At 40.2% G+C, this 15,406-nt stretch overlaps 1 protein-coding gene across 5 annotated transcripts in view; it reads left to right on the plus strand.

Annotated features, from left to right (window-relative positions):
- patj (PATJ crumbs cell polarity complex component) overlaps window positions 1-15,406 on the plus strand; it is a 226,801-nt gene that overhangs the window by 49,106 nt on the left and 162,289 nt on the right. For all 5 annotated transcript variants that reach the window (XM_033028540.1, XM_033028544.1, XM_033028542.1 and 2 more), the window contains exons 13-16: window positions 3,776-3,852; window positions 5,080-5,136; window positions 13,666-13,800; window positions 14,670-14,831. In XM_033028540.1, coding sequence (XP_032884431.1) covers window positions 3,776-3,852; window positions 5,080-5,136; window positions 13,666-13,800; window positions 14,670-14,831 — 431 coding nt within the window. The remainder of the gene's footprint in view (window positions 1-3,775; window positions 3,853-5,079; window positions 5,137-13,665; window positions 13,801-14,669; window positions 14,832-15,406) is intronic.

The raw sequence follows: 15,406 nt of genomic DNA on the forward strand, positions 1-15,406 counted from the left end.
ATGGAAATGAATACAGGTTATAGTGCAGCTATGGCATCATCCCATGGTCACAGCGTGCAACTACTGGGTCACTGGGACAAATTTAAGTGGGGATTCTCAGTAATAGTAATTTACATAGGTATTTCAATGTTATATGTTGGCATATAGTGATATCATCTTCAGGTAAAAGTAAGATTTTTATATCAGAAGCATCAACATCTTATCTGAAAATACATCAACAAACTTTACTTATTTTTACTTATGCTGTAATACTTTCCCGTCAAACCGCTTAATTTTAACCTTATGGGTGCACACTTTATCCTTTCTTTGCTCGACAGAATATAGGAACGGAAGAAACATGAGCAGTAATTGGCTATTCGTCTACTAGAGCCTGTTCTGCCATTCAGTAAGATCATGACTGATCCATTTTTTACCTCTCTGACATTTTCACGCATTGCCCCATACCCCGCAACTCCAGTAATTAAAGTACGTCTCTACTTTGAATAGAATCAATGATTCTCAATTGCAAAGGATTACAACTATCTCAAAGAAGAGATGTCATTGTGGCGCTGGTAGTAGAGCTGCCACCTCCCTGCTACATCAATCCAGGTTCAATCCTGATCTGCGTTGTTGCCTGCAGGATGTTTTCACATTCTTCTTGTGATTGAGTGGGTTTCCATTGGGTGTTCTGGTTTGCTCGTACACCCGAGAGACATGTGGATTGGTATTGTGCATTGTATTGTCCATAGGGTGAAGGTGTCTGAGGAGAGTTGATGGCAATATAGGGAGAATGTAAATGGGTGTTTTGTGGTTTGCTCAGCTATGCTGGGCCTAAGCTCCTGTTTCCATGCTGTACAAGTAAGAAATCTGGAGAAGTTGAGGCCTGCAGCAGATCAATCACAATTATATTGAATGGTGGTGTAGATTTGAGGAGCCAGGTGGCGTACTCTTTCTTCTATTTTCTTGTACTCTTGTATTTCCTTTGGCATCCTCTCTGCCAATCCATCCCAGAAACTTATCTTTCAATAGGATTACCTTTCATTCCTTTAAGATCCGATGTGTACCAATGTGTTTAACCTGTCTTCATATATCAATCCCTTCATCCAAGAAATCAATCCAGTGAACCCCATCTGCACTGCCTCCAATATGTGTGCTCTTTAAAAATGTAGATCAAAGATGAACACAATATAAATGACCTGTAAAGTTGCACCATTGTACCTATTTTTATATTCAATACATCTTTAATAAAGGACACCATTTCATTGACTGCCTTAATTACTTACTGTAACTGCTTGTACACTCAGTATTTGATGTACAGGACCTCAAGAACAATATGCAACAGAGGATTTTGTAGTTGCACTCCATTAAAACAGTTTTTGTAAGGTCATCCACTTTGGATGAATTTTCTTTTGCCACACAAAATACCAGGCTGATGTTCATGCCTGGAATGGGCTGGAAATGGGTGGCAGTTGGGAGTGGAGTGCAAATGTCAAGTTACGTGGTATGAAAGGCATGGATAAGACTTTCAGCCACAAAATTGCTGAGAGGGCCAGAATCGCTTGATATTACTGGACTTGGGACAAAATAAATACAGCATTCCTTTAGCTACAGTTTTGAAATATCTGCTGAAAATTATCTATGCTGAAGATTATTAAACAGAAAATTCAGTAGGAAAATTTGCTTTCCTATTTTTCTTCTTGCCCTTAAATATTGTATTCTGTCTTCAGTATTTTATTTGCTGCAAACATTTTTAAGGGAACAAATGTATTTGCATTGACTTTCTGAACCGTGATTCTATTAAAGCGTATACAACAGGAGATACAGTCCATTCAGAAAGTATTCAGACCCCTTCACTTTTTCCACATTTTGTTACGTTACAGCCTTATTCTAAAATGGATTCAATTCATTTTTTTTATCATCAATCTACACACAATACCCCATAATAAAAAAGTGAAAACAGGTTAGAAATTTTTGCAAAGTAATTCAAAAGAAATGACTGAAATATCACATTTCCATAAGTATTCAGACCCTTTACTCAGTACTTTGTTGAGGCACCTTTGGCAGCGATTACAGCCTCAAGTCTTCTTGGGTATGACGCTAAAAGCTTGGCACACCTCTATTTGGGAAATTTCCATTCTTCTCTGCAGATCCTCTCAAGCTCTTTCAGGTTGGATGAGGAGCGTCGATGCACAGCTATTTTTAGGTCCCTCCAGAAATGTTCGATCAGGTTCAAGTCCGGGCTCTGGCTGGGCCACTCAAGGACATCACAGATTTGTTACGAAGCCACTCCTGCATAGTCTTAGATGTGTGCTTAGGGTCGTTGTCCTGTTGGAAGGTGAACCTCTGCCCCAGTCTGAGGTTCAAAATGCTCTCGAGCATTTTCATCAAGGATCTCCCTGTACTTTGCTCTGTTCATCTTTCCCTCGATCCTGACTAGTCTCCCAGTTCCTGCCGATGATAAACATTCTCACAGCATGATGCTGACAACATCATGCTTCACCGTGATGAAATGTGCCTGGTTTCCTCCAGATGTGATACTTGGCATTCAGGCCAAAGAGTTCAATCTTGGTTTTATCAGACCAGAGAATCTTGTTTCTCATGGTCTGAGAGTCCTTTAAGTGCCTTTTGGCAAACTCCAAGCGGCTGTCATGTGCCTTTTACTGAGGAGTGGCTTCCGACGGGCCACTCTACCATAAAGGCCTGATTGGTGGCATGTTGAAGATATTGTTGTCCTTCTGGAAGGTTCTCCCATCTCCACAGAGGAACTCTGGAGCTCTGTCAGAGTGACCATCGGGTTCTTGGTCACCTCCCTGAACATGGTCCTTCTCCCCCGATTGCTCAGCTCTACGAAGAGTTCTGGTGGTTCCAAAGATCTTCCATTAAAGAATGACGGAGGCCATTGTGCTCTTCGGGACCTGCAATACTGCAGAAATTGTTTTATACCCTTCCTCAATCTATATCTCGACACAATTCTGTCTCGGAGGTCTACGGACAATTCCTTCGTCTTCTTGGCGTGGTTTTTGCTCTGACATGCACTGTCAACTGTGGGACCTTATTTAGACAGATGTGTGCTAGGGTGGGAGATTGCAACCTTCACGTGGTCCGCGCCTGTTTCGACGAATGCAATCAACCTGGCGTGCACAATCAAATAAGATCAAATAGTACAAGTTGTCCTACAACTTTAGGCTGTGCACGCCATACTAAGAAGAAGAAGGTGTGTGCTTTACCAAATCATGTCCAATCTATTTAATTTACCACTGGTGGACTCCAATCATGTTGTAGAAACATCTCAAGGATAATCAATGGAAACAAGATGAACCTAAGCTCAATTATGAATGTCATAGCAAAATGTCTGAATACTTATGTAAATGTGATATTCCTTTTTAAATACTTTGTGTGTAGATTGATGATAAAAAGAAAATTGAATCAATTTTAAAATATAACTGTTACGTAACAAAATGGAAAAAGTGAAGGGGTCTTTCTGAATGCACTGTAACCCTAGAAACTAAATTGATGAAAGATTAGCTGTTGTGCGTTTGGATCAATAAACTCTCAATAGTTCATAGATCAATTCTAGCAGCCAGTTTAAAATACAAGAGAATATTTAATCTTGCAAAGAACCCCAAATGCTCCATGCTAAGGAGGAGCATAATTAGATGAAGATGAGCTAAAAATAATGTATCCAACATTGATAACCATTGTAATTATACCTGGATGAATCTGCTTACTCTTAATTAACTAGTAATTTGGCTTGAATTCTCTTTATAAATGCCATAATACATATTTTATATTTTAGGCACAAGACCTGCTTCAAAAAATGATGAATTAAAGAACAAATGGGAACATTTGTTGGGGACAGAGTATGAAGTGATGGTATGATTTTCTAGTACCATATTTTCTGATATGAATTGAGTACTGAAACAAATAGTGCTGTTGAATGACATTTGTCAATGTTTTAATTTTATTTTAATTAATTGTAAAATGTAATTCCCATTTCAAAATATCAAATAAAAATTAATAGAACTAACCAATGTTTATTATCTTATGGAGATAGCCATGAGATCGCTTCAGATCTAATGGTTGGTATGAATCATGTAATTATAATAAAATGATTTATTATGTTATAATGGGCCATTAAAATTTACTCTGGTGCACAGTCCTTGACATTCTAAGAAAAAATAAATAAATTCTATGTAGTTGAGCGAATACATGATGGAGACTAGATATCGTCCCCGAAAGCACATTTGAAATAGATGTGTATTTATTTTTTAAGCTTATATATGGGTGAAGTGTTAAGTTTGAATACAGTTTATGTGGAATTAAATGTACACTACTTATTGTGTTTGTTAATATTTGTAGCAGATTCTGAATGTAAAATTATCAGTCTAAATTTCCCACTCCAAAAAATATATTTTATACTATTCAGGTATCCCATCTGTATTAGCAATCTTTCTTGATCTAAGTTCGATAAACCTTTTGAAATGTTGTCATTTTATCTGTGAATGTTTCATGTGATAGCACAAATAATTTTAATTGCTTTGGTGACATTTCTCTGAGATATCTGTGCTTCATTGAGGATCCTCGAAGTTTTCATCTTCCCTCTCCCTTGCCTGAATTGGCAAGTAAACTCTGATACCAACGTGTAATGCCGCCATTTGATATTGCCATCTCTGATAGCTTTAGCTTAAAAATTCTGAGGAATGAAACAACATTAGGGGGAGGGATATTTGAAATAGAGAGTTTTACAATGGCAGATATGCCTTTTTATTAGTGCTGAATAACCAAACATGCTAAATACCAAAAATATGCCATATGATAGGAAATGCCCCAGCAAATCTGTTAACTGCAACACTGTAGAGAAGGTTTATCACCTCCAAACCAAGTCCACCATTTTACGTCATAATAGTTAAAAACATTTCTTCCAATGTGTAAATGAAGATTCTTAATTTAACATATTACTATTAGCTTCTGTGGTAATTTGTGATCTGGAGGTCAAACTGTAGTATTGGAACATTAGATTAATGATATTTGAGTGAAAATATTGATTGTGTGCTACTTTCATTTCTACTAACTTTTAATATCTTCCTAATTCATAACTAGGTGCTTAATGTGGACTCTGAGATTTACAGTGATGTAGATGTGCAGAAATATTCAAAGGTAATGTAGCTCAGAACCATTAAGAAATTATTGACTGAAATGGTTTATGTATTTCCATGTTGAATATTGCACCTGAATATTAACTACACTGGTGGGTCAACTTGACATAGTCATGGCACTTTGAGCTCTGCGTCACCACTTGTGCTGTTTAATAATTATTATCTTTATTGTCCACAACACTTCCAATGTTACCCGTATTATTGCTTGTGACGGGGGGATTGAGATGTTATTCCTCTTTTTCTTCATCTCTTGAGCCAGAAATTTTGGACAGGAGGAGTAATATTTTGTTCAGAATTGTTTTTCTCTACTGTTTGTAATCTATAACATAGGATAAGTGGGTCAGTCTGTCCTTTGTGCCTCATTAACCCACATAGTTGAATCAAGGTTGATTTTTATCTCAACTTAATCTATTTTCTTAGCCAACACAAATTTGCTGATGTGTCAGGAGAAACTGCAGGTTTAAACCGAAGGCAAACACAAAAACTTGGAGTAACGCAGCAGGTCAGGCAGCATCTCTGGAGAAAAGGAATAGGTGTCGTTTTAGGTTGAGACTGTTCTTCAGACTGAGAGCCAGGTGAAAGGAAAATGAGATATATGAATGGAAGATATGCAAAAAGTAACAATAATGAAGGAAAGGTGGAGCCCATAATAGACAATATAGGACTTCTATGTATCAGCGAGACCAAGCGCAGACAAGGCGATCATTTCGCTGAACAACTTTGCACAGTCTGCGTCTGCCTATGTGATCTCCCGGTTGCCAAACACTTCAACTTTCCTTTCCATTCCCACACTGACCTTTCTGTCCTGGACCTTCTCAATTGTCAGGGTGAGGCCAAATGTAAATTGGAGGAACAGCACCTCATATTTTGCTTAGTCAGCTTATTACCCTGTGGTATGATCCATGATTTCTCTAACTTCAAGTAAACACTGCATCCTCTCTCGCTACAATACGTCCCTCCCCCACCCTAGTCGTCGTACTAGTTTCACTGTCGTCCTGTTGAGTTCCACTGCCTTTATAACTCATTATCATCTATCCCACAGCCAACAATAGACCATTGTGGGTTCCACCTTTCCTTGATTAGCGTTTCTTTTGGCATATCTTCCAATAATTTGTCCTTTATCTCTCGTTTCCCTTTCCCCTGACTTTCAGTCTAAAGAAGGGTCTCAACCCGAGACGCCACAAATTTGCTGATCATGGTTTTAGTAGCGGAGAAATTTTCATTTTTCCACCTTTAATGCAAATACGGCGGCATCGTGGTGCAACAGTAGAGTTGCTACCTTACAGCGACAGAGACCTGGGTTAGATCCTGACTATAGATGCTGTCTGTAAATGCTGTTTGTACATTCTCCCGGTCATTTGCGTGGGTTTACTCCGGGTGCTCCGATTTCCTCCCACAATCCAAAGATGCACAGGTTTGTAGGTTAATTGGCTTTGGTAAAATTGTAAATGATCCCTAATGTGTATAGGATAACGTTTGTCTGCGGTGATCACTTTTCGGCGCGGACTCGGTGGGCTGAAGGGCCGGTTTCCGTGCTGTATCTCTAAGCTAAGTGCTTTATAAATTTACTCCTAAAAATCTATTCCTAATTTTAAGACTAATTATGCACCTCCAACCAGAGAAATTGAATATTATTCACAATTATTTTGCTAAAGTAGGGTGCCCAATCTCAGCCTCTGTGTGAGTTTTTATTATGCCTGCTTCAAATATTTTTGTAACTTTTCCTAAAATGCTCTGGTGACCTCTGCTTCAGGTTTTGATACGAAGAATTTTCTGCTCCAAGAGGTACTAAAATTAAATTTCTCCAAAATTGCTCACTTTACTGTAAGTGAGTAACAATTTTTCCTTTGAGAAGTTTAGGGAGAACACTGGTTGGATCCGTGCTGGTAAAGGATTAATGAGTGATGTGACCAGAGCAAGCTGTCCACTGGAGGAGGGAAGGCATTCTGACATCGGCAGAGGTCACATCCTCAGGCTAAAACAGAAATATTTCTGAATATTTCAGAGAAACTAAAAAATAAGAAAAGAAAATAATATTAAAACTTAGAAATTTAAATCATGCAAAACATATAAAACACTCGTTCCTAGGTGATAGGAGCAGAATTAAGCCCTTCAAGTCTACTCTGCCATTCAAACGTTGCTGATTGAATCAAGGCATGTAAAAAATACACAGGAATGCAAAATTAATATTGCAAACATCTCAGAAATCAAGGCATTGATATTCCATAATGCATTGCACACTACTGAAATGGTAAAATGCTGGAAAATGGATTGCAACAAATGTTTGCATTGTATTGAGGTATTCGATGAAACACTGGTTGCAAAGGTAAGTTAAGGGCCTGTTCCACTTAGGCTATTTTTCAGGCAACTGCAGGTGACTAGGCTGTCGCCACATGGTCGCCGGGTGTCGCCTGTATGGTCGTGAGTAGTCTCCTCAGTCGCCCAAAGAGTTGTAGCGTCTTTCTGGACGCCGCTGGATTTTCAAAAAATTTCGGCGACAGTGGGTTTGACGCCAATGAGCATAGCTTGACTTCTCCTGATGTAGGTGCTGTCGTAGGTTGTCGCCAGGTGACGTAGGTTGTTGCCGTGCTGACGTAGGTTGTCTCCGGTGCTGACTTTGGTGAATTGGCGGCAACCTACGTCAACCGGCGACAGGTAACGGCAACTGAATTGTCTTCAGTTGTCGTAGCTTGTCGCGGGTGGACGTAGGTTGACCGGTTGTCATAGCTCGACGGGGTGTCGCCTGTGTGGTCCTAGGTTGTTGTAGCTGTGGTCGTAGGTGGACGTCCTAATGGGTCACCGGTTGTTGGTAGCTTGCTCTAGCTTGACGTCGACTAGGTAGCAGGTTGTTGCAGCTGGTCGTAGACATTGTCGTAGGGGGGTCCAGTCGACGGTTTTTCGGCGACCTGCTACGACTATGGCAGTCGCCAGCAATCGCCTTAAAATAATCGCCTAAGTGGGACCTTTAGATCACCCTTTATACTGCTAAAATCCACTGGCCGAGGACAAAAAGTGGATATGAATGATAACAACCTCACTGAGCAGTAAGCCTAGCTGTTACTGCTACAGTGTACATTGTAAAACATTAAAAACTGCAAATAAGAAAAAAATTGTGATTAAAAACTATAAATATAATTATAGCCTTAGTCCAATTAATTCAATAATCATATCATTTAAAAAATAAATAAGTACAAAGGGACAGAAAAGGAAGTTATTTTTCTCTCTCTGCTAAATGGATAAGAGCTCAGATATTGCTTTTGCATAAGTAATGTTTGGGAAAAATCTTACCTTCGCAGATTAATTGTGCATTTCTCTTGTTAGATGCAAGGTTAATACAAAAGGAGATTAATTCCATATCAATATGCTCTTCTGCACATTCAAACAACATCTTCATTAACTGTTTAAAAAAACCACTTAGTCATTTACTGACATTGATTAAAAAAAATGAAACCACTCCTCCACAGTAAATCCATAACTTTTTTTCTCAATACTTCGAAAGCCAAGAAATACAGTAACATAGGTATATGTGAAGAAATTTGGTGAAACTGATAGGCTGAAGTGTGTTTATTTCAATGCAAGTATTGTGGAGAAAACAGATGAACTTAGAGCCTGGATTGATGCTTCAGACTATGTTGTGGCCATTGTGGAAATGTAGTTGTGTGAGGAACATGACTGGCAGGTTAATGTTCAGGGGTTTTGATGTTTCAGATGTGACCAAGAGGGAGGCAGAAGAGGTGGGGAGTTGTACTGCTGATCAGGAAGACTGTCACTGTGGTGCTCAGAGAGAACACACTGGAGGGTTGTCCGCTGCGGCAGAATGGGTGGCGCTGAAAAATAAGAAAGGTGTAAGGACTCTAATGGGATTGTATCACAGCGCCCACCAATAGTAAGCGGAAGATATATAATTGTACTAGACTAAGTGGGACCCCTTGGGTCCCAGCATCACACGGAGGGTTGGTCCCCCAATGCAATATTCCACCTCTCCACCAAGGGGAGGGGGGGGGGGCGGCTTTCTGGAGCGCTAGTATGGGTGTTATGGGCTGAAAGGACTGGTTTCCAGAGGGCTAGTATGGACATTGTGGGCCGAATGGATTATTGGGCTGGTGGCTCAGTCACTCAAGCCTGTTGTGCTGGCAGGTCACTCACTCATGGCTAGTGGGCTGGCAGTTGACTCACGGCTATTCCTTGAAATCCCCTTTCAAGCAGGGTGCAAGGCCACCAAATTCAAGTGCAGTTTCTTACCATTTCAAGCAGGGTGCAAGGCCACTAAAGACAGCGAGTCGTGACCTCTCCCTCCATCTTTACGAGACTGAGCCACGCCCACACTTCTGGGTTTTATAGTCCCTCCCCCCTCATACCAGAAGGGGCGTAGCCTTCATGGCGTGATTGACAGGAGAGAGAATCTCTATATTTTTAAAACTCTAATAACTCTTTTATTTTTGATCGATGAGAAAAACCCTCGGCACCTGATGAGTGGAGGGGGACTCTTAGTAAGATGGCAAAAATCACAGCCGTACGTGGTAGCGTTTTTTCTAAAATCAATATAAAGCGCTAACAGGAAGTGGTCAAGATTAGACTTTTAATTATATATAGAAGGCAACTTTAATTAGGCAGGCCAACTTTAATTAGGCAAGGCAACGTTAATTAGGCAAGGCAACGTTAATTAGGCAAGGCAACTTTAATTGGGCAAGGCAACTTTAATTAGGCAAGGCAACTTTAATTAGGCAAGGCAACTTTAATTAGGCAAGGCAACTTTAATTAGGCAACACAGCTTTAGCATTTCCAAACCAAAGGCAACACAGCTTTAGCATTTCCAAACCAAAGGCAACACAGCTTTAGCATTTCCAAACCAAAGGCAACACATCTTTAGCATTTCCAAACCAAAGGCAACACGGCTTTAGCATTTCCAAACCAAAGGCAACACAGCTTTAGCATTTCCAAACTATATTTTCAAACCACATTAAGGGCATTGGCAGGTCAGTAAAACCACTCACAGTTTAGTAGACATGTGTTCTCCCCCATCTTTCAGAGACTGACTGAGGCACTCAACACTTCCGGGTTTTATAGACCCTCCGGAAGGGGCATGGCCTTCAGGAGAGAGAATCTCAACATGTTTTAAACACTAATAACTCTTTTATTTTTTGATGGGGAAAATCCTCTTGTCCTGCGCAACGGAGGGGGACTCAAAGATAGCCAAAAATCACAGCCATAAGTGGCAGCGTTTTTTCTAAAATCAATATACAGAACAACAGGAAGTGGTCAAGATCAGACTTTTAGTAATATAGATATATGTGGACAGATAACCGATAGATGCCAAAGCAACCGGGTTGTCGTCGTGGGTCATTTTAACTTTTCCAATATTGACTGGAACGTGCTCACATACCTAAAGAAGCTTTTACTATCCTCCTTTATATTCTTGGCTAACTTACCTTCGTACCTCATCTTTTCTCCCTGTATTGCCTTTTTAGTTATCTTCTGTTGCTCTTTAAAAGTTTCTCAATCCTCTGGCTTCCAGCTCAACTTTGCTATGCTATACTTCTTCCCTTTTATTTTTATACTGTCTTTGACTTCCCTTGTCAGCCACGGTCACCTCTTACTCCGCTTAGAATCTTTCTTCCTATTTGGAATGAACTGATCCTGCACCTTTTGTACTATTCCCAGAAACACCTGCCATTGTTCCATTGTCATCCCTGCTAGGGTCTCTTTCCAGTCATGGAAACATAGAAAATAGGTGCAGGAGGAGGCCATTCAGCCCTTCGAGCCAGCACCGCCATTCATTGTGATCATGGCTGATCGTCCCCAATCAATAACTCGTGCTTGCCTTCTCCCCATGTCCCTTGACTCCACTAACCCCTAGAGCTCTATCTAACTCTATCTTTAATCCATCCGGTGATTTGGCCTCCACTGCCTTCTGTGGCAGGGAATTCCACAAATTCACAATTCTCTGGGTGAAAAGGTTTTTTCTCACCTCAGTCTTAAATGGCCTCCCCTTTATTCTAAGACTGTGGCCCCTGGTTCTGGACTCGCCCAACTGGGAAAAATGTTCCTGCATCTAGCTTGTCCAGTCATTTCATAATTTTATATGTTTCTATAAGATGCCCCCTCATCCTTCTAAACTCCAGTGAATACAAGCCTAGTCTTTTCAATCTTTCCTCATATGACAGACCCGCCATCCCAGGGATCAATCTTGTGAACCTACGCTGCACTGCCTCAATCACAAGGATGTCCTTCCTCAAATTAGGAGACCAAAACTGTACGCAATATTCCAGATGTGGTCTTACCAGAGCCTTATACATCTGTACAAGAACCTCTCTACTTACGAGAAGACAGAGGTGATTTTGTTTGGCCCCAATGGCTGCCGTGAACCTCCCTTTGTTGACTTGGGTCCACTGGCATTGTCTGTAAAGCCAACCGTCTTGAACCTGGGTTTTAGGATGGACGGTGATTTTAAACTAGACAAACAAATAGGCGCGGTGGTTAAGTCCAGCTTCTTTCACCTAAGGAAGCTGGCAAAGGTGAAGCCCATTCTCGAGCGGGAGCATTTTGAAACAGTAATCCATGCCTTTATTACATCTAGGCTGGATTACTGTAACGCACTCTACTCTGGAGTCGCACGAGCTTCATTGGCTCGTCTCCAGCTTGTTCAAAATGCTGCCGCTCGCCTTTTGACTGGAACTCGAAAGAGGGAGCACATTACGCCAATTTTGGCCTCCCTACACTGGCTCCCAGTGCACTTTCGAGTTCATTTCAAAATTCTTTTATTTGTTTTTAAATCGTTGAATGGGCTCGCCCCGCCTTACCTCTCTGAGCTGCTCCACCTATATGCTCCTGCCCGGTGCCTCAGGTCAGCTGATCAGCTGCTCCTTGAGGTACCAAGGTCTAAGCGGAAGCTCAGAGGGGATAGAGCCTTTTCTGTTGCTGCTCCGGCACTCTGGAACACCTTGCCGTTGCACATCAGACAGGCCCCCTCACTGTCCATCTTCAAATCCTCCCTAAAAACATATTTTTATTCTTTGGCTTTCGACACTGGCTGAGGCATTGCACCTGTTTTTAGTGTTTTTAATGTCTTTTAATTTTTTGTGTGTTTTTTATAGTCCTTCGTTTTACGGTTTTTAATGGTTTTTAATTGTTTGTAATAGCTTTTTGTTCATGATTTCTCATGTACAGCACTTTGTGGCAACTGTAGTTGTTTAAAGTGCTTTATAAATAAAGTTATTATTATTATTACTCCTATACTGAAATCCTCTTGTTATGAAGGCCAACATTCCATTAGCTTTCTTCACTGCCTGCTGTACCTGCACGCTAACTTTAGTGACTGGTGTACAAGGACACCCAGGTCTCGCTGTACCTCCCCCTTACCTAACCTAACCCAGTCAACTTTGGCCAGCAGCTCCATCATGCCTCCATAGTCCCCTTTGCTCAACTGTAATACTGACACTTCCGATTTTCCCTTCTCCCTTTCAAAATGTAGATTAAAACTTATCATATTATGGTCACTCCTAATGGCTTCTTTACCTTGAGTTCCCTTATCAAATCCGGTTAATTACATAACACTGAATCCAGAATTGCCTTCTCCCTGGATGGCTCCAGTACAAGCTGCTCTAAGAATCCATCTCGGAGGCACTCCACAAACTCCCTTGGGGACCAGTACCAACCTGATTTTCCCAGTCTACCTGCATATTGACTGCATCTCCCATAACCACATTACCTTTGCTACTGTCAATTTTAACTCTTGATTCAACTTTTATCACCAAACTGACATTAAAAAAAAATATTGGTTGCCCAGCTGCTGACCTCTCAATGCCTTTCCTCGTGTCCCTGCACCCCTCCTCACCCCCCCCCCCCTCCCCCCCTCACCCCCCACATGGTCTAGTAATTTTTAAATGTTAAATCATTTGGTCATTGTGTTAATTTTACTATTATTTTAAGTAAGTTATTTGAAACCAATAGATTGCAGCTCATTTTCAGTTAAAACATGATTATTTATTTCAAAATTATACTTGGAAAGAAGGAGGATTTGCATAATGGTATTCATTCCAAAGTGCTTGAATATTTTGAAATGTAATCATTATTATACTCTAGGAAACAAAACAACTATGACAAAGATTCATAAACAGCATTGAAATAAATAAGCTAAACATATTTAAAATATAAATGGAAAATAAATATTGGCTGGAGCACCAGAAAAGCTCTGACTCTTCCAAGTGTCCTCAATGAGCTTTAATTTCCACTGGTGAACAGAATGACCTGTGATTAACATCATCTTTGAAAGCAAGCCTCTCAGGCATTGTAACCCTCCCTCATTACTGCAATAAAGCGTAACTAACATCTTGAACTCAAGCTTTAACTCGTGGGTGAGAGATCAGCCCTAAGACTAGGTGGAATCTTATACTGTTCTGTGGTTTTAGTTATTCACATTGCACGTTAATATGCGATAGTGCAAAGAGATAATTTGAGTACAGCTGGATGAAAAACTAGAACAAATATATATCTGCATATTCCTTCTAATTCTATTTTTGTTTTAATTTAGTTATTACCAGTTCATACATTGAATCTTGGAGTGGAGCTGGATTCATTTGATGGACGTCATTACATATCATCAATTGTGCCTGATGGACCAATAGGCCAAAATGGATTATTACAAGTGGAAGATGAAATTTTAGAGGTATAGTTTTGAGAAAAATATTAAAATTTGAAAATAATCTTTCTATTTTGTTAATAATAAATTACTTATTTTAGGTTACATTTATTTTCTATTTGAAATAATTCATACAACAGGTTCAGGCAAACATTGTCAAATAAGCGTTATGCTTTCATGTTTGTCAGTTCGAGAATATTCATCATTTGGTATGATTCCTGTTAACCTTAAATCGTGTTCTGCAAAAATAAATAAAAATGACATTAATTTCCAGTTCTCTACATATTAAGATACAGTTTGCATTTTATTTTTTTGTACAGGTTATGATAGGTAGATAAGTTCTGCATGTATAACACATGGACCAGAATTTATATAGAGAATTGTTTAATGACCGATGAATATTAAGACTTTGAAGATGATTATTTAAAAACTTAAATTCTTGTATTAGTTTTGTCAATCACTTTCTCAAGAACTGTCAGGAAAGGTGGAATTTGGCCAGTTTCCATTACTCATGAGTTGTGGAGAGAATAATTTAAAGCAACATTAGCAAATTATGAAAATAGTTCAGGGGAATTAAATGAGACATTGCTGGAAACGGAAAGTGGTTCATACAAAATGGATGTGCAGTAAATGCTTGTCTTGTCTCCGATGCCAATGTCCCATTAATTAATTTAAAACAAAAGTCTGGAACCATGCACCAAAATGAAAATTGCAAGTACAATGTCTGCATGCAAAGTATTTTAGAAAACTGCACTTCCACACAAGGCACACAATGTTAGAAGATGCACTATGGTACAATAATTCATGCAGGTAGAACCTGCAAATATATTTGGTTAATTTAAGACAATAATAGTTTGAAATACTGCCATAATCTGAATATTTGCCTTCTATTTCAGGTGAACGGAAAGCAGCTATATGGAAAATCGCGCCGTGAAGCAATTTTATTTCTGAAAGATATGTCCCCTCCGTTTAATTTGGTCTGTTGTCGGAGACTGTTCGAGGAAGAAAATGAGATGCCTGTCGATGAACCCACTGGCATGGAAAGTGATGTTTCCCAGGTAGAGTTGGTGAATTTCAAAGGGAAATATACTGATATCTTCTGATGCACAGAATGATTCCATAATGATTCTTATAAATTGGTTGAGATATTTAGGAGTTCAGTCAAAATTGTACTTGATTACATTACTCATCGAGCCCCTTCATAAGTACTTACATAGTCAAAGCATCCATTTTTTTGTGACTGATAAATACATTTTAACGTGGCTGTTCGTGAAGGCTGGGTCAGTATGTTAGCTACAAGGAGACCGAATACTCATCGTCAATACTCCACCCCTCCCTATCTCCCTCGTCCACCCCACTCCCCACCCCATCTTCCTCCTCATTTCCCTCAACCTCCTCCCCTCACTCCCATTCCCTGCCCCAGCACCTACCCAGGTCATAGAGCAGCGCCAGGCTTGGAACTCGGCCTGGTTCTCGTACTCGGCCCGGCCCTGGCTGTAGACCCCAACCATCAGCTCGGCCGCCGCCTGGGTTCCAGTCCAGTTCCCGGCTTCATCTCCGGGCTCGTCACTGACCCCGGACCCAGGATCGTCCTTGTTTCCAGCGGCGGCTTCTTTCTCGGGCCCAGTCACGG

Source organism: Amblyraja radiata, chromosome 10, assembly GCF_010909765.2.
Source record: "Amblyraja radiata isolate CabotCenter1 chromosome 10, sAmbRad1.1.pri, whole genome shotgun sequence".
Classification (NCBI taxonomy): domain Eukaryota; kingdom Metazoa; phylum Chordata; class Chondrichthyes; order Rajiformes; family Rajidae; genus Amblyraja; species Amblyraja radiata.